Raw genomic sequence first — 27,972 nt, forward strand, 5'->3', positions numbered from 1 at the left:
AAAAAAATTAAAAACTCCTGAAAATGTGATAAAACATAGGAGTGCTAGCCTGTTTTTTGCCCCAGTGACTCAGTGATGATGCTCCAGTGGTCCCCAAGTGACATTTCATATTGCTTCTGCCCGCTGCAGACACTCACTGTCTGTAAAGGTCATGTGCCCACACTTCTGCCATGGCTGCCATCGCTGAGCACTGATGCCATTAGTTTGGGTATGTGACCGCTGTTTGACTGCAATGGTCATTTGCTACCCCATGTAAACAAAGACCGCCAGAGATCCAGCATTGGATCATTAGGTGGAGAACAGGTGAGAACTCGCTCTTTCTAGGTTTTGTCACATTTGCAGGGATTTTTAATTTTTTTGAAAAGCCGGATGACCCCTTTAGATTATACAATAGTTTCCCAGTTAATTCACTAAGAAGAAACTACCATGATGTCATATCATAACTTTGTTTCAGCAAGCATTACATTGTTATCATGGTTTCAGAACCATTTTTGAATTTTCAACAAATGTATTTTCTCAATGTATTTCTAATAAAGATGAGCGAGCATACTCGTTAGGAACAAATACTCGAGCGAGTATCGTCCTTTTCGAGTATCTGCCTGCTCATCTGCAAAGCTTCGGGTGCCGGCGGGGGGCAGAGAAAAGCGGTGGGGAACGGGAGGAGATCTCTCTCCCCCCTGCTCACTCCCGCAACCCACTGCTCACACCCGAATCTTTGCGGACGAGCAGGCAGATACTCAAAAGGACGCTACTCGCTCGAGTATTTGTCCTTAACGAGTTTGCTTGCTCATCTCTAATTTCTAACATGTTCATCTCCAATTCCAATGTTGCAGCCAGCTGGGAACGGCCTACATAAGTGCAACTACTGGTGCTGTGGTCACCGCTCTCGGACTCAAGTCACTAACGAAGGTAAATATGATGTACTGACTCACATGATAGGGGGAGATCAGGCTTTGGACTAGCAGAAATAGGAAACCATTACGTTTTCTATACTATATGAAGAATTGGGTAATACTAGTATCAATAAGCCAAAAAAGTCAAGGCACTTGTGATGTGATGCTTTTATTTAATGATGAACATAATAAGGCTATTTTGGACAGATCAAGGGGTACACAGTATGAAAGGAATGGAGTCTTGTGCAGTAGAAGTAGGCACCTGGGCTCCGATAATCCCAAGGACCATATGTCCCAATCTTGTCACTTTGTATGTACTAACAGTTCTCTCCGGTTGTCTGTCTGTGTATTTCAGCACCTTCCATCATTAATCGGCCGCTTTGTGCCCTTTGCTGCTGTAGCTGCAGCCAACTGCATTAACATCCCCCTTATGAGACAACGGTAAGGAGGTTTCTTTACAGCCAGTGTTTCCCAACATCATGGACATGGTAATGATTACTGTATGACAGGTTGTAACAAACCAGGAGCTGTTCCTACTGGGCTTGGCAGAAGTTGGAGAGTCGAAGGGTTTGACCTTGCTGCACCATCTGGCCTCCCTCACACAGGCGTTTGCAGAAATGCAGCGTATTTCAACGCTGCGTTTACGGTTTTTCAGCAGCACTGGCATGCATTTTTAACAACGTTTTGGCTGTGTTTTCAGTCCAACTATAAAAGCAGCCAAGGATACTGGCTGTTCTCCGGAGCTCCCGGTGTTCTGGATTATGGTTTCTCCAGCAGGCTTCAGGGTATTTTGTAGCTTCCGAATTGTACCGTGTGCACACATCGTCGAGCAGATTAGACACAAGCTGATCAATCTCATATCCAAAATGGCTCTCTGCCCAGAAACAGCCAGACAGGGCCTTTTATTGAAAAGGATAACACCTGCCCTTTATGGGCGTTTAACAGATTACATCAGTAACATATATATATTCTTATTCGCTGGGTTATATAGAATCTCCCACCTCTCTGCCCACCCTCTCCAAGTGCTGATGTGGCATGGACTCTGTCCTCTATGCAGGCAACCTTAAGCAGTTTCTGTGTATGTGGCAACCCATTGTTTTGAGAGGTCTCTGTGTTATTTAGTAACTTTCTGTGTGGGGGCAGGGCTGGGGATTCATCCAAGATGGGCACAAGCAATAATATATATATATATATATATATATATATATATATATAACACTGTGATTTAACTCTTTCCTTATGCAGCAGAGTTCCACATTAGGTTGAAGTCATTACAACAGCATAATACATTTGGTTTATACAAATCAATAGACATTTTATACTAACTAATCATCATGTCTATCACACCGGCACTTGTCAGTGCTGACAGATCATCTTTTGCTAGTTACTGGGTTTGAAGACCCCGCCTCCAGCAACAGATTGCTCTGATTTGCTGAGCCCGCTGAGTGTCAGCAGGCTCAGCCAATCAAAGCCAGTGCTGGATGCACCAATCACAGCCATTCATTGAATGGCTGTGATTAGTGCATCGAGCGCCGGCTCTGATTGGCGGAGCTGGCACTCCTGCTCCAATCAGAACAATCTCTCGCTGAGACGTTGGGATTTCAATCCCCGTCACTAGCAATAGATGCTTTGTCAGCTTGACAAGTGCCCGGCAGCCTGCCCGGAGCTCCGGAGAACAGTGCCTGCTAGGTGCGTATTCCTTTTTTTTAAATTTAGGTCTTGCAGCTAGCACTGGCATTTAGTGCTGCCAAAAACGTGGTACAAAGTTGTGCCATGTTTTCAGCAGCTCTGAATAGAGATGAGCGAGCGTACTCATTAAGGACAGATACTCGAGTGAGTATCATCCTTTTTGAGTACCTGTCTGCTCGCTCGCAAAGATTCGGGTGCCGGCGGGGGAAAGTGTGGGGGGGGGGGGAGATCTCTCCCCCCCCCCTCCTGCTCCCTCCCGCAACACAGCGCTCACCCCGCCGGTACTCGAATCTTTGCGGGCGAGCAGGCAGGTACTCGAAAAGAACGATACTCGCTCGAGTATCTGTCTTTAACTAGTATGCTTGCTCATCTCTAGCACTGAAACATCTGCCCATTCATTTCAATGGACGATGCAGGGCTGAAAAGAGCCAAAGATAGAACATACATCGCTGTCAAGGTGCAGCGTTTTGACGCTTGTTTGAGCAGCCCCATTGAAATGAATGGGAGCGTTGTACAGCGCAGCGCTAAACGCTGTACAAAAACGTCTGTGTGAGGGAGGCCTTAAAGGGGTTGTTTCAAGTTATAAAGTCATCTCCAATCCACAGGATAGGGAATAACTTTATGACTGCTGGGAGTCCGACCACTGGGATCCCTACCAATCTCAAGAATGGGGTCCCGAAGGTCCACACATGAATGGAGCTGGGTTGGGCATGCACACTGCCACTCAACTTGTTTCACTTGTAGTTAAAATTCCGCATAATCTAAAAAACGTATTTTTCCTGTGAGAACATGAATTAAGATTTATAACATTTCCTTATATGGGTCCCTTTGTATTGGCTAAGTGGGTTATATTAGCAGCTATTCTATGGTGTCAAATTAAACATCTTCCATAACAAATGGTTCAACATTGAAGCTAATCCTTAACAGGTATCTGGTGAAAATGAGTTGACCAGGTTGGGTTTTTATAGTCATAGTAAGTGTTCTTGGGCTTGTTGGCCAATAACACTGACCATCTGTAGGAGTGTGTAGGTCATCAAAACTGGACTTCAATTGGTGATACACAGTAATCTGATATCCTATGCCCTGTTGGTGTCTTGTCTAATTGTCCATCAGCTAACTTTCCTGCAGTGTCTACAGCGATTTGGGGCCAGGTCTTCCTGCTCGGTCAATGGGGAAAGTAACCATGGGGCCCCATGACAAAAGTTGATTCTGATACAGCCCCTTTAAGTTTACTCCAGGTTTGGATTATAGCAGGGTATCATTTGGAAAGCACATTGTACATTGCATAACCAGGTGATCATCATTCTTCCTCAATGTTCCTATTTAGAATTTCTCATCTATCTCACTATACTTCCTGTATTATACAGAGAACTGAAGTTGGGAATCCCCATTACAGATGAGAATGGAAACCGACTGGGCGAATCTACAAAAGCTGCCAAGCAAGCCATTGCCCAGGTGGTGGTATCCCGGATTGGCATGGCGGCACCTGCTATGGGTGTGTATTGTAAGATTAACCTTTCTGACCATAAAAGCGCAGTACCTTTTCCTGTTACTCCTCTGAGGTCTTCATTGCTGCTTGTAATTTCTAAGATATTTGAGGAGTTTTGCAGATTTTCTGCTTCTGTTTGAGCTCACTAACAAGAGTGTTTGGCATTTCATGGGGTAATTGATATTTAGCTGTAAAGAGTGGGACCTTTACATTTAATAGAAATTACTATGCAAAGATGTGTACAAAATGGATTGTAAAAGGTCATATAATACCAAACACCCCGCTGGCATACTTCACACGCAAATCCCTTTACACTTTGACTTTCCTTGTTAATTAGGGGTAAATTTCAAAAACACAAAAACGTAAAAAATATATTTATAGGTGGATTACCAAGTGGAATCAGAAGGGAGTGTGAATGCACAAATGACATCTCCCGGCTTCCCGTCCCCTTAGTTTATGGTGCTGTTGGGAAGTGACAGGTTCCCTTTAATGTCAAAGAACTGCAAAACCTCTTTGACCCCTTTGTGACCGCCAGTACGCCTGTTTACTGACCTCCCTAATGGGCTTTAAACGGCCAACTTTTTAAGGCGGTGACTTCACTGACTGCTGACAGCCAGGCTCCTGCTCTAACAGTCAGGAAATGAGAAACCTCAGATCCTGGCAGTTTAACCCCTTACATGACACAATCAATAGCAACTGCAGCATGGAAGCAGATGACAGGGGGAGGGGGATTTTTCTGTCATCCATCAGCACCTTGCAGTCCGATCGCAAGATACCAATTGGCTTCCACAGCAGCTGGACGCCTGACAAAGGACCTCATATCTGTCATGTAACTCAGCCTATTAGACCCCACCTCCCACAGAGTTTAATAGGCTGCTGTCATAGGCTTAGTAGAATGCACTATATAAGTAATACAGTGTACTATTCTAGCTATGCACCAGTGCTATGTACTTACACCCAAGACTAAAATTTGCCAGCCAACCCCTGTACCCAGGCAATTAAAATATTTTGTTATGTAATTGCGTATGTGCAGCGTTTATTACGCATGCAACTATAGGACGATTGCGCATAGCACACGGTAAAATATAATGAAAACAAAGGTTTGGTACGGTGTTAGCCAGTAGAGCAAAATGTGATTGTTCCCAGCAAGAGAAACCAAGTAATCTTGTAGATATGATACCTTTTAATGGCGAACAAAAATACATGATGTAATAGCGAGGTTGCGGACCTCTCTGGTTTTTCTTCAAGCTAAAAATGGAATAGATCTGAAGAGGCATGAATACTTATACACACTTATAACATACATACTTATGACATGGCACAGATATGGATGTGATTGGTTCTCACTTAAAAGGAATTCTGCAACAGAAAACAAACTTTTTTAGTCTAGGCACTGATAGCGGAGTGAAAGTTTTATGGTCCCTAAATTACTGTTGGGGGGTCGTCAGGCCAGGAATGCTATAAGAAGTACACAAACATTTTTAACTAGACACTAGAGATGAGCGAACGTACTCGTCCGAGCTTGATATTCGTGCGAATATTACGGTGTTCGGGATGCTCGTTACTCGTAACGAGTACCACGCGGTGTTCCGGTTACTTTCAGTTTCCTCTCTAAGACGTTAGCGCGCTTTTCTGGCCAATTGAAAGACAGGGAAGGCATTACAACTTCCCCCTGTGACGTTCAAGCCCTATACCACCCCCCTGCTGTGAGTGGCTGTGGCGAGCCCCTCCCGCGGCTCGCCACAGATGTCTTGTGAGTTAGTGAGGGAAAGTGCTGTTCTATTGGAGTTGCTGTAGGGAGAGTGTTTGTAGTGAGTGTAGGCTTCAAGAACCCCAACGGTCCTTCTTAGGGCCACATCTACGTGTGTGCAGGCTGCTGTTAGCTGTGTTGCTAATTTTTTTTTCTTCTCAAAATCGGCAGTGCAGAGCATTGCACCCGGTATTAGGGACAGAAGTGGTGCTTAGGCAGGGAGAGTGTTAGGAGTGAGTGTAGCCTTCAAGAACCTCAACGGTCCTTTCTAGGGCCACATTTAACTGTGTGGAGTACTGTGCAGGCTGCTGTTAGCTGTGTTGCTTTTTTTTTTTTTTTCTCAAAATCGGCGGTGCAGAGCATTGCACCCTCCATTGATACTATAGGCACAGAATTGTGTAGGCAGGGCCACAACACAGTTATTAGTCATTGAATAGACGCAGTGGGCCTATCCTTTTAAACAAAAGGGAAGAAAGTATATTTGCCCTGCCTCTGTCAGTCCTAAGGGCTCTGGGTACGTGTGTGCTGCGTGGAGAACGTAAAAAAATCAGACGCAACCAGCTACGGTTGAGTGCAGCCTTGCGCCAATTTCTTTCCTGCCTGGGAAATACCTGCTCTGCCACAGTTAATAACTCTGCAACAGTAAAGTTCTGTGACACTTTTGCAGGGCTGCAACACAGTTATTAGTCATTGAATAGACGCAGTGGGCCTTTTCTTTTTTAACAAAAGGGAAGAAAGTATATTTGCCCTGCCTCTGTCAGTCCTAAGGGCTCTGGGTACGTGTGTGCTGCGTGGAGAACGTAAAAAAATCAGACGCAACCAGCTACGGTTGAGTGCAGCCTTGCGCCAATTTCTTTCCTGCCTGTGAAATCAAATCACTGCTAATACAGCATGCTGAGGGGTAGGGGTAGGCCTAGAGGATGTGGACGCGGCCGAGGACGCGGAGGGCCAAGTGAGGGTGTGGGCACAGGCCGAGCCAGTGCGGTGTCCAGGGGTAGAGGCAGGGCCAGACCGAATAATCCACCAACTGTTTCCCAAAGCGCCCCCTAGCGCCATGCCACCCTGCACAGGTCAAGGTGCTCTACGGTGTGGCAGTTTTTCACAGAGACGCCTGACGACCGACGAACTGTGGTGTGCAACCTTTGTCGCGCCAAGATCAGCTGGGGAGGCACCACCAACAGCATGCGCAGGCATATGATGGCCAAGCACCCCACAAGGTGGGACGATGCCCGTTCACCGCCTCCGGTTTGCACCACTGCCTCTCCCCCTGTGCCCCAACCTGCCACTGAGATCCAACCCCCCTCTGAGAACACAGGCACTACCGTCTCCTGGCCTGCACCCACACCATCACCTCCGCTGTCCTCGGCCCCATCCAGCAATGTCTCTCAGCGTAGCGTCCAGACGTCGCTAGTGCCACAGTTTGAGCGCAAGCGCAAGTACGACGCCACGCACCCGCACGCTCAAGCGTTAACCGTGCACATTGTAAAATTGATCAGCCTAGAGATGCTGCCGTATAGGCTTGTGGAAACGGAGGCTTTCAAAAGCATGATGGCGGCGGCTGCCCCGCGCTACTCGGTTCCCAGTCGCCACTACTTTTCCCGATGTGCCGTCCCAGGCCTGCACGACCACGTCTCCCGCAACATTGTACGCGCCCTCACCAACGCGGTTACTGCCAAGGTCCACTTAACAACGGACACGTGGACAAGCACAGGCGGGCAGTGCCACTATATCTCCCTGACGGCACATTGGGTGAATTTAGTGGAGGCTGGGACAGAGTCAGAGCCTGGGACCGCTCACGTCCTACCCACCCCCAGAATTGCGGGCCACAGCTCGGTGGTGGTATCTGCGGCGGTGTATGCTTCCTCCACTAAAGCACCTTCCTCCTCCTCCTCCTCCAACGCAACCTCTGTCTCGCAATCAAGATGTGTCAGCAGCACGTCGCCAGCAGTCGGTGTCACGCGGCGTGGCAGCACAGCGGTGGGCAAGCGTTAGCAGGCCGTGCTGAAACTACTCAGCTTAGGAGAGAAGAGGCACACGGCCCACGAACTGCTGCAGGGTCTGACAGAGCAGACCGACCACTGGCTTGCGCCGCTGAGCCTCCAACCGGGCATGGTCGTGTGTGACAACGGCCGTAAGCTGGTGGCGGCTCTGCAGCTCGGCAGCCTCACGCACGTGCCATGCCTGGCCCATGTCTTTAATTTGGTGGTTCAGCGCTTTCTGAAAAGCTACCCCCACTTGTCATACCTGCTCGGAAAGGTGCGCCAGCTCTGCGCACATTTCCGCAAATCCCACATGCACGCTGCCACCCTGCGGACCCTGCAACATCGGTTTAATCTGCCAGTGCACCGACTGCTGTGCGACGTGCCCACACAGTGGAACTCTACGCTCCACATGTTGGCCAGACTCTATGAGCAGCGTAGAGCTATAGTGGAATACCAACTCCAACTTGCGCGGCGCAGTGGGAGTCAGCCTCCTCAATTATTTACAGAAGAGTGGCCCTGGTTGGCAGCCATCTGCCAGGTCCTTGGAAAATTTGAGGAGTCTACCCAGGTGGTGAGCGGCGATGCTGCAATCATTAGCGTCACCATTCCTCTGCTATGCATCTTGAGAAGTTCCCTGCAAAGCATAAAGGCAGACGCTTTGCGCTCGGAAACAGAGCCGGGGGAAGACAGTATGTCGCTGGATAGTCAGAGCACCCTCCTGTCTATATCTCAGCGCGTTCAGGAGGAGGAGGAGGAGGAGGGGGAAGAGACAGCTTGGCCCACTGCTGACGGTACCCATGCTGCTTGCCTGTCATCCTTTCAGCGTGTATGGCCTGAGGAGGAGGAAGAGGAGGAGGAGTAGGATCCTGAAAGTGATCTTCCTAGTGAAGACAGCCATGTGTTGCGTACAGGTACCCTGGCACACATGGCTGACTTCATGTTAGGATGCCTTTCTCGTGACCCTCGCGTTACACGCATTCTGGCCACTACGGATTACTGGGTGTACACACTGCTCGACCCACGCTATAAGGAGAGCCTTTGCACTCTCATTCCCGAAGAGGAAAGGGGTTCGAGAATGATGCTATACCACAGGGCGCTTGTGGACAAACTGATGGTAAACTTCCCATCCGACAGCGCTAGTGGCAGAAGGCGCAGTTCCGAGGGCCAGGTAGCAGGGGAGGCGCAGAGATCAGGCAGCATGTACAGCGCAGGCAGGGGAAGATTCTCCAAGGCCTTTGCCAGCTTTATGGCTCCCCAGCAAGACTGTGTCACTGCTCCCCAGTCAAGGCTGAGTCGGCGGGAGCACTGTAAAAGGATGGTGAGGGAGTACGTAGCCGATCGCACGACCGTCCTCCGTGACGCCTCTGCCCCCTACAACTACTGGGTGTCGAAGCTGGACACGTGGCCTGAACTCGCGCTGTATGCCCTGGAGGTGCTTGCTTGTCCTGCGGCTAGCGTCTTGTCAGAGAGTGTGTTTAGTGTGGCTGGGGGAATCATCATGGATAAGCGTACCCACCTGTCAACCGACAGTGCCGACAGGCTAACACTCATCAAGATGAACAAAGCCTGGATTTCCCCAGACTTCTCTTCTCCACCAGCGGACAGCAGCGATACGTAAGCAATACGTAGGCTGCACCCGCGGATGGAAGCATCGTTCTCCCTCACCATCCAAAACGGGGACATTTCTGCTTCATCAATCTGTGTATAATATTCCTCCTCCTCCTGCTCCTCCTCCTGAAACCTCACATAATCACGCCGAACGGGCAATTTTTCTTAGGGCCACAAGGCTCACTCATATAATTTTTCTAAACAATTTTTATATGTTTCAATGCTCTTAAAAGCGTTGAAACTTTAACTTGAACCAATTTTTAGTTAAACTGGGCTGCCTCCAGGCCTAGTTACCACTTAAGCCACATTAACCAAAGCGATTAATGGGTTTCACCTGCCCTCTTGGTTGGCCATGGCCAATTTTTTGGATGTACATTAGTACTGTTGATACAGCAATTTTTGTGGGCCCTCGCCTACAGTGTAATCAAATGAATTTTTAGCCCACCTGCATTACAGCTGACGTTACATCCGCTGTGTTGGGCAATGCAATGGGATATTTTTATGTACCGCCGGTGGGTTCCAGGGAGCCACCCATGCTGTAGGTGCACACGGAGTTTAACCTACATGTGTCCACTTGTAAAGAACCCCAGTCTGACTGGGGCATGCAGTGTGGGCCGAAGCCCACCTGCATTAAGCACGACATTACTACCTCAGCTGTGTTGGGCAATGCAATGGGATATTTCTATGTACCGCCGGTGGCTTCCTGGCACCCACCCATGCTGTGGGTCCACAGGGAATTATAAATGCATCTGTTTCCACTTGTAAACAACCCCAGTCAGACTGGGGCATGCAGTGTGGGCCGAAGCCCACCTGCATTAAGCACGACATTACTACCTCAGCTCTGTTGGGCAATGCAATGGGATATTTCTATGTACCGCCGGTGGCTTCCTGGCACCCACCCATGCTGTGGGTCCACAGGGAATTATAAATGCATCTGTTTCCACTTGTAAAGAACCCCAGTCTGACTGGGGCATGCAGTGTGGGCCGACGCCCACCTGCATTAAGCACGACATTACTACCTCAGCTGTGTTGGGCAATGCAATGGGATATTTTTGTGTATCGCCGGTGGGTTCCAGGGAGCCACCCATGCTGTAGGTGCACACGGAGTTTAACCTACATGTGTCCACTTGTAAAGAACCCCAGTCTGACTGGGGCATGCAGTGTGGGCCGAAGCCCACCTGCATTAAGCACGACATTACTACCTCAGCTGTGTTGGGCAATGCAATGGGATATTTTTGTGTACCGCCGGTGGGTTCCAGGGAGCCACCCATGCTGTCGGTCGACAGGGACTTCACAATAGGGAGTTGTACCTGCCTGTGTCTATGAATTAAAAAGCCCGGTCTGACTGGGGCATGCAGAGACACCTTGACAGAATGAATAGTGTGTGGCACATAGGTTCCCCATTGCTATGCCCACGTGTGCAGCTCCTGATGGCAGTGGCACAGGATTCTATTTCTCATTGCTTCTGTACAGCATTGTGGGCTATCGCCCCGCCCCTTTTAAAGAGGGCCGCTGCCTAGCCATGCCAACCTCTGCAGTGTGTGCCTGCGGTTTCTCGTCATGGCAGACGCACTTCTAAATAGGCATGAGGGTGGTGTGGCATGAGGGCAGCTGAAGGCTGCGCAGGGACAGTTTGGTGTGCGCTCTGGGGGGGAGGGGGGGCGGTTGGGCAGCATGTAAGCCAGGAGAAGTGGCAGTGGAGTGTCATGCAGGCAGTGATTGTGCTTTGTTGGAGGTAGTGTGGTGCTTAGCTAAGGTATGCCATGCTAATGAGGGCTTTTCAGAAGTAAAAGTTTTTGGGAGGGGGGGGCCCCACTCTTGCCGCTATTGTGGCTTAATAGTGGGACCTGTAAACTTGAGATGCAGCCCAACATGTAGCCCCTCGCCTGCCCTATCCGTTGCTGTGTCGTTCCCATCACTTTCTTGAATTGCCCCGATTTTCACACAAGGAAACCTTAGCGAGCATCGGCGAAATACAAAAATGCTCGGGTCGCCCATTGACTTCAATGGGGTTCGTTACTCGAAACGAACCCTCGAGCATCGCGAAAAGTTCGTCCCGAGTAACGAGCACCCGAGCATTTTGGTGCTCGCTCATCTCTACTAGACACTGATAAGGGATTATAAGTTTATGATCCCTGAATTACTGTTGATGAGGGTTTTCACCAGGCCAGCAGTCTTATCTGTGCAATAAATGTCTCACACCTCCCATTCACGGATAAATCCTGGGGAATAATTTAACCCAGCATTCAGCGTGTCAAAGGTTGTTATCAATTTATATTCCCAAATTCTTCTGTGGTTTTGTGACTTGAAACCATCCTTCAATATCAAAACTCTCATATCTCCTATGTTATGTTCATGGTTAGAAAAGTGCTCGGCCACAGGTAATTCTCTCTTTCTGTGATTAATCATGTGGCGATGAGATCTCATCCTGGCTCTCAGTTTTTGTCCTGTTTCTCCGACATAAAGACCCCCAACAGGACATTCATTGCACAGGATCAGGTACACAACATTGGACGTGGAACATGTGAATGTCCCTAAGATCTTATAATCCTGCTGTGTGTTGGGGATCCGTATCCTGTCTGTGATCAGTACATGTCAGCAGGTCTTACAGCTCCTTCCATTGCAGGGATAGGTTTCTTTTTGTGTGTCAGAGGGCAATGCACTCCTGATTACAAGGTTCCTTAAGTTAGGAGGTTGCCTGTAACACAGAAGGGGAGGGTCTGGGAATGTGGTCATCCTTGTGCAGGGTATGGTGGACTTTCTTTGCAGTTTTCCTTAGTACCTCTAGTTGCGGATTGTAGGTCACTACTAGAGGCACACGATTGTTTCTTTCTCTCTCCTTGAATTGGAGCTGTTGATTTCTGGGTATCCTGGTGGCTCTGATGATTTGGTCATCAATTGAGGTGGGATGGTAGCCCTGATTTATAAACGTCCTTTTAAGATGGTATAAATGTTCCACTCTGTCTGTTGGGTTGGAGCAGATCCAGTTGTATCTGATGGCCTAGCTGTAGACGATGGACTTTTTGATGTGTTTAGGATGGAAACTGTCCCATCTGAGGTATGTAGGCCGATCAATCGGTTTTCGGTATAGGAATGTCTGTATTGAGTTGTTTGAAATTTTTATGGTGGTGTCCTAAAAGTTGATTTCTGTATACGAGTAGCTTAATGTCAGGTTTATGGTGGGTTGAAACGCATTGAATCTCTCATAGAATTTTATTAATTCTTCTTCAGTGTTGGTCCAGGTGATTATGACGTCATCAATGTAGCCGAAGTAGGCCAATGGTTTTCTGGAGCAGGAGGCCAGAATGTTACTCTCCAATTTTACCATAAAAAGGTTGGCATACTGCGGTGCCATTTTACTGCCCATGGCAGTCCCGGTGAGTTGCAGGAATATCTCTTTGCCAAAAGAAAAATAATTGTGTGTGAGGATGAATCTTGTGAGTTGTAGCACTGCATCAGAGGCAACCCCATTGGCCTCAAGGTGTGCCTGGCAGGCGGTCAGTCCATCCTCGTGTGGGATGTTGGAATACAAGCATTCCACATCCATAGTGGCCAGGATGACTGCAGACAGGATACGGATCCCCAACACACAGCAGGACTATAAGATCCCGGGGACATTCACATGTTCCACGTCCGATGTTGTGTGCTTGATCAAATGCAGTAAATGTCCATGGTTGGGGGTCTTTATGTTGGAGAAACAGGGCAAAGGCTGAAACCAAGGATGAGATCTCATCGCCACACAATCAGAGAAAGACAGAATTACCTGTGGCCGAGCACTTTTCTAACCATGGACATGACATAGGAGATATGAGAGTTTTGATATTGAAAGGTGGTTTCAAGTCACAAAACCATAGGAGAATTTGGGAATATAAATTGATAACAACCTTTGCCACCTGAATAGTGGGTTAAATTATTCCCCAGGATTTATGTGTAAATGGGAAGTGTGAGACATTTATTGCACAGATAAGACTGCTGGCCTGGTGAAAACCCCCATCAACAGTAATTCAGCGACCATAAATTTATAATCCCTTATCAGTGTCTAGTTAAAAATGTTTGTGTACCTCTTGTAGCATTCCTGGTCTGACGACCCCCCCAACAGTAATTCAGGGACCATAAAACTTTCACTCCGCTATCAGTGCCTAGACAAAAAGTTTGTTTTCTGTTGCAGAATTCCTTTTATGTGCAAACCAATCACATCCATGTCTACGCCTGGTCCTTAAAGCCTAGCAATATGTAAAATTACGGCAGCGCTTTAAGCCTCCTGGCTCTGCAATCAATCGGAGGAGAAGGCAGGAGGGGTTAGTAACCCTCTCTGCCTTTTCCTTTCCCGAGTACACAGAGCTCAATGAGCGCTGTGTGCTAGAAAGTGAAAGCGGAAGTGTAACTTCCACTCCGGGAGCCCGGGGGGGGGGGTCAAAATTCCAGAAGAAAACAACAATACATACTTAAGAAAGAAAATAACCCAAAACCGACGCCAACCTATAACGTCGCTATAAGCGCCCTGTAATCCAAAACCATACATATCATATATCAAAACGTCCGAAACAAAATGGGGCAGTAAAACCACCACATGGGTAAAATCACTAAAAAGTGTCTGGTCCTTAAGGGGTTAAAGAAACAATCAGGGCTTGTTAGATTTATTGCAGGACTTTAGGGGACCATGAATGAGATAGAGATTCACTATTTAGTCCTCTTTCATCACAGTGTCCCTCTCCCCTCAGTCCCTGCACTAGACATAAACATGGGGCATCACTTTTGCTTGGAGTCGTTATCTTTATTTCTTCCCACCTTTTATAGAACTTTAACCCTTTCCAATCCACTGTCTGACGTCTGAAGACATTCTGATTGAAGGCTGTACAGCTGCGATGTCGGAAGATGTCCGGCAGGGTATTCTTACTGTATATTACTGGCCGCTCTATTGTTGGGGGCCTCTCCAGCATGTCACAAACTGCAGTACTGGCTCTAGCCAGCAGATGGTGCCATTGTATAATGGCAGAAAGAGAGAGCCCCCTAGGAAACCCTGAATCTAAAATTGGATTGCAAAGGGTTAATGTTCTCATAATATTGTAGGATGCTGGGAGTTGTATATTTGTATATATGAAAATAATCAGTGTTAATTCCTTTTTCCCTCCAGCAATCCCTCCAGTTATAATGAACATATTGGAGAAGAGAGCATTCCTTAAGGTACAGTATTTCAAAACGCTGTGCTGATTAAAGGGATATTCCAAGCATTTACTATTGATGACCAATCCTCAGGATAGTCCATCAAGTGTTGATCAGTGGGAGCAATATCTCCTTTTATGTGTCCCGCTCTGACCACAGTGAGGAGCTGGTAGTGTGATAGGGGGCATCCCTCCCATTGATTTTAATGGGAATGAAGCCATCTATAACTCTGCCAGTTCTGACCACCAATGTAGACGTCTTGCCCCACTGCACGAACGGTGTGCCGGAGGATCAACTGATCGGTGCTAATCAGCTATTGATGACCTATCCTGAAGAGAGATCATCAATAATAAAAGCCAGGCATAACCCTTTCATTTCTCATATATCTTTATTGTGGTTGAAGTGCTGAACTATGGTTGGTCTGCAAGAAGACGGTTGGGATATACAATAGAAGGCCTTATTCACATGGGCATATTGTAACTGCGCGCAAAAATCGTGGCTATGTGAAGCATTGGATTCGAATGTATTCATTCACATGAGCGATTTTCGGCCACGTAAAATAACACCATCAAAGATAGAACATTGGCGATGGAAAATGTAGTCTGATTTTGCCGAGATACGCTGCAGGCTCCCATAGACTTCTATAAGAGCTGAAAAAAAAGGTTGCGTCCAGAGCTGGGAAAAGATGGAAGCTGGCTCTATTTAATCATTAGAAGTAATTCCTAGGATTTCTGCTGAATGAGAGATTTCCGCGCGGCGGTATATTTTTTCCGCGGAACGCCGCAGCCATCCGTGGACAAGAAAACACTTATTAAGATCAGGGCTACATAGTGGCTTTTCTTCATTCATGTGATTTGTAGCCGCAATCAGCCAAGTGTAAAAACACATACGGCCATGTGAAGCAGGCCTAAGGCACACTATTCTCTATGTTGGGAGACCTTTAAATCATTCTATATAGAAATTGTTTTCTCTTGGCCCTAAATTACCATTGAACTTCTTATATTCCTACTATAGCGCAACCCCTGGATGAATGCACCCCTACAAGTTGGTCTGGTGGGATTTTGGTAAGTTTGTTGACTGGTAGCAAAATCCCAAAACGCATTGGAAGTTTTAGGAGTCGTCTTTGTACATCTTCTGTTTCTGTTTAATGCTTCAAAAATACCTTTTAAAAGGGTTTTCCAAAATTAAAATAAAGGGGAAGGCATTCCTTTTTTTTCCCCTCAAAAAGCACCATTCTAGAACATAGACTGCATCTGGCAGCGTACCTTAGCCCCTTTCACTTACCCCAATAGTGCTTAAAAGCTATGGACACCTTTTTTTTGAGGGGGGGGGGGGGGGGAGTTGAGGAGTTGGGGGTGGAATTTTTTCACTTTAATGTATGTATTTTGGGCTAACAATCATTTTTGCAGCAGGGTGTAATTAAACATTTTGCACCATTTATCTTCTGCGGCTTTTACATATCGTTGTATATAGAAACTGCAGTCTAAGTCTCAGTAGGAGATCAGTCAGTATAAACTAGGCGATAGGAACATGCAGGAGAGGTGAGAGCAGAGGGAAACACCGAGCCCCACTGACAGATCTGCTACTGAGACCACCTGCAATGTCTATATACAGTGATATGTAGAAGCTGCAGAAGACAAATGAAAGACAAGTGAAAAAACTGCCCCTCTCCCCCCAAAAAAGGTTTTCATAGGCTCTAAAGGTTTTGTCTGGGTTAAAATATCAATTTTCAAATATCCTATTAAAGATCATAGAGAAGCCCATTCAAAGCCTCTTTAATGAAGCACTGCATGTTAATTAGTGATGAAGTGTCTATTAGGCATGTTTGGACCTTTCAAGGGTCTGGCAGAATTAATGTTAAAGGGGCACAGGCCTGTAGAAAGTTGTACTTTATAATACCTGTACCATAAAAAGTAAACCTCTTGTTCTCTTATTTTAGCCTGGTGTTTGCAACTCCTCTGTGTTGTGCGCTTTTCCCTCAAAGGAGGTATGTGATAAACCAAGAAGTAGAATTCTTGACAAACCTTTTAATTTCTTAGCAAATTGTCTGTCTGTATCTATGTCTCTGTCTGTCTATCTATTTGGTCTTTGTGAGCCACCTTCATCTTTGCGTGATGACTGTTGGCCACGCTAACTCAAATTTGGAGAAGACATATTTTAAGGGGTTATTCCACAAAATTAACTTACTACCTATCCACAGGATAAGTATCTGATTGATAGGGGTCCGACCGATGGAACCCTCACTGTTCAGAAGAACAGTGGTTCCAAGCGCCCCCCATAAATGGAGCGGCAGTGCGCTTCCTCTCCATTCATTTCATGCAACAACCAGAGTTAGCAAATACTGCAGATGGAGGATAAAGGTAATTCTGTGGAGCAATGCCCTTAATGTGGGAAAAGCAACCAAACCACTGGTACCACTAGTTGGAGACCACTGATCTCTTTCCTCTCTTCTCTACTCCTCTATCTCCCCTCCCCTCTCTATCTCTCCTCTCACAAATTCATTGTTTGAGTCTTATGATCCTCGAAAAGCTTTACTTCTTTGTTATTAACCCTTTAGCTCTATGAAAGTATCCAGTTTGGAGCCGGAGATCCGTGATCGCATCCTTGCAAAGAGCCCCGGTACAGAGATTGTATATTTCAACAAAGGACTCTAGACCTATATGAACATTGTGTATATACAGTACACTCTGCAAGCTGCTACTACACCTTGTATCTCTCCATGAGGGTATATCCCCAGTCTTCTCAGGTATAACCAGACAGTGTAATGTTTTGGGAGGTTTATGGTTTGGTGTTTTCCTGGTGAGTTTAATACATTCCGGTTACTAGTAGCATGGCTGGTGGCATAGTTTAAAGCGACTCTCCAGGCCTGGAGAAACAAAGATGGCTGCACCAGCTTCCCGAACTATCTGGTGGATACTGTGTATTAGTAGGCATCATTAGTTCAAGGCACTAGATGTACTTTGATTGGCCAGTGCTGTCCATGTGAGCAGCAGTAGCCAGTCAGAGCAACATGTAGTGTCTTAGACTACCAGTACATACTATGCACAGTGAGTATCAGGTAGTCAGAAAAGCGGTTCGGCCATCTTTGTTTCTCCAGGCCCGGAGGGGTGCTTTAAGAGGTTATACTAGGCTTGGAGAGGTGAGAACTGAAAACATACGGTGTTCATTGAATACACCAGATTATATTTCTGTCACTCCGTTTTTAGTAAGTTTTACGTATTTTAGACAATTTAAGTTACTTAAAATAAAAAACGACCACCAAAAAAATCCAAAAACAGAATTGCTTTGTATAAACTGAATGTGCTTTATATATTATGTGCATCTATATCATGATTACATTATTGTGAACCGTTATGTTCTTTGGCAGGCAAGGCAAGCAATAAGCCTTTTATTGAGTCATGTATGGGAATTCTCAATGTAAAAGGGGAAGTAATCTTCTTACGTGGTATTGAAGGTTGGACCCCCATTGATTTACAAAAGGCTACAAGTCTCTCCTCTGGTGCTATTCCAAGATTCCCATCTGTAAGTTACTGCCATCAATTAGATGTGAGAGTCATATGAGGGAATATTATTCCGTCCTCTTATTGGTGGAGGTCTATCAGAACTTGGGCTAACCAGAATAGATGAATGAGGTCCCATGCTTTAGCCGTACAGAACAAGCACAGATCTACTTTCATAGACTCTCTGCCTATATCACTGTACACACAGTCAGGGGCGTAGCTAAAGGTTTATGGGCCCGGGTGTAAAAGATGAGCTTGGGGCCCCCCTATTGAAACAACACCCCCCGACGTCACTGCTGATGCTTCGCATGGCACACATACTGTATATATGGCAGCATATCTATAAGAGAACATTTATAAATTTATAACGTGGATGGCTTCGCTACAGCGGCTTACGTCTAGTGACCTCTACGTAATGCAGTCACCATATAATAGTCAGATACCAATTCTACACAGGAACAGTGATTGCAGTACAGTTCCCTCCTGTGACATCTTCTCTGACGGGTGTTGTCCACTTTCTCCTTTCTTCTCCATCCAGCCCAGACCACCATGATTTCTTAAAGCTACAACTGAACACTGCACACTCAATCCATCCTGCCCCTCACAGTGTCTCCCACATTAAAATTCCCCCGTTTTGTGTCCCACTAAATACTGCTGTGACCACCACAAGAAATAGTGCCTGCTTTGTGCCCCAACACTGTAATAATACCCCTTTAGGCCTCACATAGTAAATTCTCCTTTGTGCCCCCACTAGTAATAACGTCCACTTTGTGACCCAGAAAAGTATTTACACCCTTCTATGCTCACAAAGTAATAGTGGTCGTGTTTTGCCCCTTAAAGGGGATGTCACAGGCTGCGGCAGTCAATTGTAGAAGTTAGTGCTTGAACGCTGAGGTCTATGACTGATTGCAGCAGCCTGTGATGTCCTGTACATAGGTGGAGTGCAACCTGTCAATCAGCGTCATAGTGGAGATCTAAGCATGTGGTGCTAGAACTGCGGTGGAGCCGGGAGACTGCCGTATACTATTTTTAAAAATTTTTTATACACATGGAGCATTTTTTTAAATTTTACTCTGACAAACCCTATAAAGAAATAGAGTCCCCCTGTGCCCCTAAGAAATACAGTCCCCCTGCGCCCTTATTAATATGAGCCCCTTGTGCTCATGTTAACTGATACAAGCCCCCCCCCCACCCGGAATATGAGCCTTCCCCAGCCCCCCCGTGCCAAGTATGTGCAGTAATACAGTCCTCCTGTCTCCACATAAGAATCTATAAGGTATTTGTAAAACAACTACCAAAAAAACTGCAACCAAAACCCAACCTGAAGTGATTTGCTCCATTAGCGTCATCTGATTAGTTTTCCTCATTACTGGGCCATCTGAACCAAGGCTATACATACCATAGGGAGAGACCATTTAGTTGCTGTACAGATAGAAGATCCATTCCTGGTTGATCCAACCTGTGAAGAACTTGTGAAAGACTCCCGTTTCCAAACATACTACAATATTAGTATGGTGGGGAAAGGGCATCGAGTGGAAGAAACCAGCAGGCTCCTCTGGCACCAGCACCATAATGGAGAAGGAGTCTTATCTACCTGATCGTCCACTGGGGTTGGCTGTAATTATCATTTTTGGTCACTTTCTAATAGTTCCACAATAATTAATGTTATTATCGAGCTGGTAATTTCCCAATGCTTTATACCATACATCTTTAGTAATGGAAATAGGTCGAGGAGGGGTGCTATTTGTGGAGATGTCATAGAGAGCCTAATAGGCCATGTAACAATCCTTGAAAAAAAAGTATGCAAATTAGCTCTCCTTAATGAGGAAAACTGTTTCTCTAGTGACACTTATTGGAAGGAGGCGAAAGATTAAACAAACCAGAATCTTTTCCACACCCATCTGCAAAGAGCTGTTTTGGGGTTCTTGCCCCTCATCAATGCAGACCAGGGTACTGGGTGGCTGGGGGAGGGGTTTATGAAGTGGGTCTGAGGGTGGTTACCGGCACATCTTTAGTGACGTTGCAAGACCTGTTAAAGTTAGACATTGATTTATGCGGAAGCTACCTTCCAATAGGTGGCACTAGAGAGACATCTTTCCTTCTTTTTGGAAGGCGAGCTAATTTGCATACCTTATTCCGATAGAGCATTCTATAGCGTATAAGACTCCCTATGCCAACTTGGTACTTCCAACAAGGAGAAATAATATAGCCCTTGGACTCATGTCAAAGGCTTTTCACACAGGTAACCAGTACCCCGATCTGCACTGATGAGGGGGCAAGAGAGATGTCTCAAGACCTGTTAAAATGTCAACCATCCAATAGGTGGCAGTAGAGAGTTTTTTTGTTCGTCCTGGAAGAAGAGCTAATTTGCATTTTTTTTCCTGGGGAGCAATGCAAAAGAATTGGCCCTGGGAGTTGGGTGCATCTCTAAACTTTTCAAGGTTCTGTGAGCAACCATTGGAACAGTTTTGGGTTTCCAAGGGATTTTGACCCATCCATGGCCATCCATTTCTAAAAACAGCCAAATTGGAATTAGTCTTCTATGGCTGCTTGCTGACACATATGTACCATAATTTATTATGTTCATCACAATGTAACATATGATATCATAGTGCAGGTTATCAACTTCTTGTGTATGGGGGGTGCGATTAGTTCTCTTAATTAGTTCTGCCTTGTCATGACCAGTTACTGATGAACGATTTCACCAGGAGATTGTATTTCAGCTGGACCCTAACTAGCTGTGTAGTCCTAAGCCTGGTTGCTATGTCAAAAAATGGATGTTGTAAGCTCTTGTGGTTAGCCGGCTGCCTTGAAGTAAAGCCTACAAAAAGTTGTGATACTTTGTGACTTCTTTAATGAAAGTTATTACATATGAAATAAATGTTGACTATTTCCATTACATTTTGTTTTCTAGAGTGATTATTTTACATGTTCTCCTCCCACCAGTGTCATGGCTACCCGAGCCATGGTGGTTCTGACATACCGAATATCTTATGGATCCTAATGGATCGTGAAGTATTCCATTAATTTCTTGGAGTCCATTGGGTTTATAAAAAAACGTTTAAATAGGTTATGAGTTAGTAGAAGTGGTCCTCTGTTCAGTATCCTCATCTCTTGGCCAGAATCGAAAACATTTATAAAGACCATCTCTTGCTCTGGAAGTTCCTTTCTTGTCCTGCATTATAAAAACAGCTCATTGATTTGAATGTGTACCCCGTAAATACAAAATACGCATAGAACGCGTTCACATAATACAGTAACATACATACACACATGCATGGAAAAATGCAATGCCCATCGTACAAATATGCAGCGCAATGGCTCGCGTAAATATGTATAAAGCCATCTTACATTCAGCACCCGATGCTGAGAGTATGACAAGTGGGCGGTCCCCAATGCTCATCGTCAATCAAGTCTGATATAACTCATTGACAGTGAGCAGTGAAGACCGCCCACTTGACACACTCACAGCTCTGGGAGGCAAATCTAAGAAGAGCACATAGGGTGAATATAAACCAAAGAAAAATACAGGAAGGCCTTATTCACACGAGCGTTTTTACGCGGGTTACTTAGCGGTGAGAAATAATCGCGACCATCGGAAGCATTGGATTCCAATGCATTCATTCAGGTGGCCGATTATTTGCCACATTCAAACGTCCGGCCGGTGAAGATAGGATATCGGTGGCTGAATACCTCACTCAGCTGGCGGCTCCCACAGGCTTCTACAGGAGCTGCCGGCAAAGGAGGGGGAGGGAGCTTAGCAGCAGCTAGCGCTACTAAACCATGTTCGCTCGTTCTATTGAGCCACTAGAAGTATTTCAGAAGACTTGTTGGCTGAAGGAATTCCGGGCTGCGGCATATATATGCTGCACCTGGCTGAGTAAATGGACGAGAAAACGCAAATTTTAGCCATGATTTGGCTTTTTACCAAACATGTGCTTTCTCGACAGCGTAAAAACGCATTGCCCGTGTGAGTGAGACCCTAAAGTCAGCAGCAACAGATACTGCTGACATAAGTACATGATATCAGTAATAGAGATGAGCGAGCGTACTCGGTTCGGGTGTTTTTGGACCCGAGCACCGCTTTTTCCAAGTAACTGACTACTCGGACGAAAAGATTCGGGGGGCGCCAGGGGGGGGGGCGGGGGGTTTGCCGAGGGGAGTGGGGAGGGGGGGGAGAGAGAGCTCCCCCCTGTTCCCCACTGCTACCCCCCGCTCCACCATGCCGCCCCCCGCCCCCCAGCGACCCCCCGAATCTTTTCGTCCGAGTAGTCAGTTACTCGGAAAAAGCGGTGCTTGAGTCCAAAAACACCCGAACCGAGTACGTTCGCTCATCTCTAATCAGTATCCATTGAAGAGAAAAATAAGGTCTTGCCTCTACTCTAAACAGCCCAGGTTGTAGTCAGAGAGCAACAGCTCTCTTATATTGATTGCAGCAATCTGTCGTCAACGATCAGGTGATCAATGCAATTAATACTGGAGGCTGCACTGCTACACATAGTGAAAAGGCAGCAAAAAAGGTTACATATAAAGATATTCTATACATATAAATGGCATAACTCCATTTGCTATGTAATCCTTTATTTTACTCTTCAAGCTATTTGGTCTACCTCTGAAATGCATTATATACAACATACAAGTGCTGTTCTGATATTAGCAATCATGGTATACTATAATGGCTTATTGCTGGTTGTTATAATATATCTACTTTGCATTAGGTGTAATCATCTCACAATCCAACGAGCTGCAGATGTCAATAAGGTTTTTGGCCACAAGAGGGCAGCCTAAAACAAATAAAGCTCCATCCAACAATGGCCTACATAGCTCAGTTGTCATAATGGCGTCTGAGATGATTGATGAGAGATTGCTCAGGTCTTCAGACCAAATGTTATTTACTACTGTAAGTGGTAGGTGGTAAAATAAGGTAGTAAAATACCGCCCGAGTGATTAATGATCTAGATAAACATGCAGAAGTGAGGGGGGTTAATTTATGAGCAATTATTTAGGTGCAAAACTTAAAATGAATTAATTAAAAGGAAAAAAGAAAACCAGTCCTTACCCAGCGTGCAGAAATCGGAGTATTTTGGGGACTGATTTGACTCGAAGTAAAGAGGTCTGTGTACAACCTCAAAGGAAAATTCAAGAGTTCAGAGTGTTAGGAAAATAATATTTTCTTACTGTAAGAAATTAGAAAAGCCGCGCCATTCTCATCTGCAGGCTGCGTCTGGTATCACAACTCAGTTCTAGTGAATGGAGCTGAGCTGCAATACCAGGCACAACTCATGGACAAGAGTGGCGCTGTTTCTGGAAAAATAAAGCCATGTTTTCTAACCTCATACAACACTGTTAATCATAGTATCTGTTTACGCATGAACGTTAACACTTTATGGGTATGGCAATTTTTTGTTTTTCATTTTGTTTCTTCTCCTCCCGGCTTTCAAAAATCATAAATTCTTTTTTTCCCTGTCGACATCTTGTTTTTTTTTTTAATATGGTGCTAATTAATGTACCATATAATGAACTGAAAACTAAAAAAAAAAACATTCTAAATAGGATCAAATGGGGAAGGAACTTTCCCTTTTTTTGGGGGGGGGGGGGAGTTGTCTTGTTATTACAGCATGTACCACACTGCAAAAATGACATGTAAACTTTATCCTGCAGTTCAGTACGATTACGACAATATTAAATTTATATAGTTTGTATATTCCAGTACTTTAAAAAAGTATATATATATTTTAATTACTTTGTCTATATTGATGGGGTTGTGTGAGAGCTTGTTATCTGTGGGACAACCGGAAGCTTCTATTAACTATGCCCTTTTCCAAAATGGACCCTGTTCAGAGTCATATGAGGAAGCTGGGTCTTTCAGCTCCTCACTGAATCAGAGCGGAGCTCCATGAAACCTCTGAAGGTCCTGGCGGGGTCATAAGGCACACCAGTGAGGGTGATCAATGAGTGGAACAGGTTACCACGGGAGGTGGTGAGTTCTCCTTCAATGGAAGTGTTCAAACAGACACTGGACAAATATCTGTCTGGGATGATTTAGTAAATCCCGAACTGATCAGGGGGTTGGACCCGATGACCCTGGAGGTCCCTTCCAACTCTAACATTCTATGATTCTAATACTGTACATCCATACACATGAACAAAGGAGTGTTTAACCCCTTATGTTCCCTTACATATTCACGACATTCAAGGCAATTAGCAATCTTCCCAGGTGTAGAAATTCACCCCAAGGTCAAACTGTATATGCTTATAAGTCTAAAAGACTCTTTAATAGTTAACCCCTTCCCGCTCCAGGACGTACATTTACGTCCTGGAGCCTCGGGATATGTATAAAGAGAGGTCGTGGGCAATAGCTGACACCCGCAGGCAATAGCCGCGATCGGCCGTTCAGGGGTCTATTTAACCATTTAAATCCCCCAAACGATGTTCGGCGGGCCAGCACGGCCCCCCCCCCTCGGTGAGGTCGGGGGAGCCGTGCAGGTGTCATGGCAGCTGGGGGCCTTCTGAAAGGCCCCAGGGCTGCCTTGAGAGACTGCCTATCAAGCCATCCCTGTGGGGTGGCTTGAAAGGCTGCCTGTCAGAATGCAGTATGACATAATGCTGTAGCATTACGTCATACTTCAGCAGCGATCAAAGCATCGCATATTGTAGTCCCCCAGGGGGACTTGAATGTAAAGTAAAAAAAAAAATCAATAAAGTTTTTTTAGTTGTAAAAAAAAAAGTAATAAAAGTTTAAATCACCCCCCTTTTGCCATATCTGTAATTAAAAAATCTAAATAATAAAATAAAAATACATATCTGGTATCGCCGCATTCGTAAAAGTCTGATCTATCAAAGTAGCGCATTATTTACCCCGCACGGTGAACGTCATTCGAAAAAAAAAAAGAACGCCAGAAATGAACTTTTTCAGTCACCCTGTCTCCCAGAAAAAAAACGCAACAAAAAGCGATCAAAAAGTCGTATGTATTCCACATTAGTACTAACGGAAACTTCAGGACATCCCGCAAAAAATGAGCCCTTGCTCAACTACGTCGAGGGAAAAATTTAAAAGTTATTGCGCGCACAAAATGACCGCAGAAAATAATTGAAAAAAATTAAATGTCTTTGAAAAAAAAAAAAGAGTAGTATAGTAAGAAAAAACTATACCTGCTTGGTATCGTAGTAATCATACTGACCCATAGAATAAAGTTATCATGCCTTTTTTGTTGCAGTTTATGCACCGTAGAAACAAGACGCACTGAAAGATGGCGGAATGTTGTTTTTTTTCATTTTACTCCACTTAGAATTTCTTTAATGTTTTTCAGTACATTATATGGTACGTTAAATAGCACCATTGAAAAATACAACTCGTCGCGCAAAAAACAAGCCCTCATACAGCGACGTCGATGGATAAATAAAGAAGTTACGATTTTTTTTAAAGGGGGGGAGGAAAAAACGAAAATGGAAAAAAAAAGGGGCCGTGTCATGAAGGGGTTAAAAAATGGAAAACTCTGATTTTACCTGAAACTTGCTTTAATGCCCATAAAAATTTGTGCAGTATATGTGAAAAGCCTCATGAGTAGAGATGGTTAGTTTAGATTAACGGTCAGGGACAGCTGATGATCGGGACTTGCCAGGATCAGAGCAACTTTCCTTAGATGGGTAAACTAAGTAGTAAGAGTTCCCAGGCTGCATACTTGAGGAAACAAAGTCTCTCTTACTTTAAAAAATCAAACTGGGAAACACAGCAACTCGCAGTCACTTGGGTGGTGGAAGCAGGTACTCAGCTCAGACACTACCACTTATTGTCCAGATACACATGCACTTGTCCCTCCAGGAACTCTCGCTTCTGGCTGGGGACTAGATGGCTTCCTCCAACACTTTCAGCACTCCGACTCCACTATGTCTCCACGGCCACTGCACACCTCCTATCAGCTGGTCAACAACAACCATTCATGCAGGAAATACATATAACGCTTCTACTAAGACATCCCCCCACTCCTACATCACTCGGGCCGTACTCTGCTCAATGCTGCTTTGTATGATAACAATGCTTACTCATCATAAAGAAACTGTTCCGAAGCAGAGTTAACATTATGGTGTTACTCAATGGTGTGCCGCCAATGTCGGCAGAACCCGCTACTGCTATGGGCATGGGCCAAATGCCCCATTCCATGTTCTACCACTGACTTGTCTCACCCTTCCCTTCCATGTTCAGCAGAAGTCTCACTTACACTCTAGCTGCTTAGGATTATGCTGTCTCAGTCTGTGCAGGCTGCTCCCCCTTCTCTTTCCTGCTTACACTGTAGTACTGCAGAGAGGGGAGGGGGAGCAGCCTGCACTGACTTGAGAGCAGTGTCCAGAGCAGCTAGAGTGTGAGACTTGTGCTGCTGAACATTTGGTGAAAGGGGAGATAAAGGGGATTCTAGTGCTGTGGGGGCACAGAAGGGCAATTTCAGTGCTATTGGGGGGGGGGGGGGCGGGGGGTTGACGGGGTACAGAGGGAGGACTCCAGTGCTAGGGAAGCCACAGAGAAGATATTAGTACTATGGGGGGCCACTAGTATGGATGGGGGTCTCAGTGGGGACACTAGAAACATGGGGATGCCATAGAGGGGACACTGGAACGGTACTGGTGTATCTTGTTGACACCGGAAGCTAGGGGTGTGATAGGTCTTAGGAGTGAATGCCCCTGTCATGCCCCTAGAAGCCGATTAGGAGACAAGATACAGCAGTTACGGCCAGGGGGCCGACCAGGGAATGTCGGCCTTTGAAACTAGCGGAGCACCTTCGGTGCTTCCAGTGGCCCCGGCGTTGCTGCTTCATCTGCACTCCATACCTTCTCTCACACATACCGATGTTGTTCCCCGGCAGCCTCCTTCATCTCCCCCTATCCCGTGCTTTCAGCCATGTCGGCTGAGCGCTTAGGCAGCATCGACTGCATAAATCATGAGCAGCTAAGGACAGCAGGGAAGCTCTGTGACAGAAAACCTCTAATCCCTCATCAGCCAATGAGGAGGTTTGGGGGTGTTAACAAACCTTCACTGTCTCTTGGCAGGTCTCCACCCCTTTTTATGGTGGAGACAAGATACAATTGTACCCACTGTTACTATAGCAGATCATTAGGGTAGTGGCAGAATGGTTAGAGTGGCTGGAAGAAATCCTCATGGTCATCTAGGCCCAGAGAAAGAACAGAAACGAAAACGGATGTCATCAATCAGAGAATTCGCCACCTGTGATCACTGCAGGTAACTGCACTGTAATCACTATCACCATGTAGAACTGGCATCTATTGTATGGTGATTGCATTATTTAGAGGGATCCTTGAGGTGATTTGTGGTATCTACCCCCACCACCACCATGTTATAGATATAGTGGTTCTAATATAATTTGTTTTTCTATGAGGGCCCCAATTCTAATTTTTGCTATGAGGCCCCATGATTTCTTTGTATGCCCCTAGTATCACTCGATTGTACTCGGCATGGGTATTATTGTATCTTGTCACCACCAGGAAGTCCTGGTGGAGAAAAGGCTGACAGGCCTGTTATGCCCCTGATGCTGATTGGCTGCAGAGCAAGCTGGCCTGCAGGTCCTGGCAGCCCACTAAGGGTTGTTCCACAGCGGCAGCATCACCTGCAGAGGATCCTCAGGCAAGGAAGGACCTCGGCAAACCTGGGAGCAGTGGAGGCACCACATGCACACCCAAGCGCGGGAGGAGATGCTGAGCACTTGCAAATCCCCCTACATCAGCGGCAAGGGTCGGAGCGGATGCGGCAGCAGCAGACACTGGAGCACCGAGGCAGCGGAGCCCCTGCCTCAGTGCAGGAGGATTGTGGTGGCGGCATGACATACAGGACCAGCAAGTGACCAGAGCTCCTGGCTCAGTGATGGAGGATTGCGGCGGCTGGAGAGAA

The 27,972-nt window shown here is 45.9% G+C and overlaps 1 protein-coding gene across 1 annotated transcript in view; it reads left to right on the forward strand.

Annotated features, from left to right (window-relative positions):
• Nucleotides 1-20,973, forward strand: part of SFXN3 (sideroflexin 3) — a 35,626-nt gene extending 14,653 nt beyond the window's left edge. The window contains exons 5-11 of the mRNA XM_066600938.1: nt 834-909; nt 1,249-1,334; nt 3,950-4,077; nt 14,546-14,595; nt 15,589-15,638; nt 16,514-16,561; nt 17,132-20,973. Coding sequence (XP_066457035.1) covers nt 834-909; nt 1,249-1,334; nt 3,950-4,077; nt 14,546-14,595; nt 15,589-15,638; nt 16,514-16,561; nt 17,132-17,228 — 535 coding nt within the window. The 3' untranslated portion in view covers nt 17,229-20,973. The remainder of the gene's footprint in view (nt 1-833; nt 910-1,248; nt 1,335-3,949; nt 4,078-14,545; nt 14,596-15,588; nt 15,639-16,513; nt 16,562-17,131) is intronic.
• The last annotated feature ends 6,999 nt before the right edge of the window (nt 20,974-27,972 follow it).

The sequence above is a fragment of the Eleutherodactylus coqui genome, chromosome 4, assembly GCF_035609145.1.
Source record: "Eleutherodactylus coqui strain aEleCoq1 chromosome 4, aEleCoq1.hap1, whole genome shotgun sequence".
In the NCBI taxonomy this organism is placed as follows: domain Eukaryota; kingdom Metazoa; phylum Chordata; class Amphibia; order Anura; family Eleutherodactylidae; genus Eleutherodactylus; species Eleutherodactylus coqui.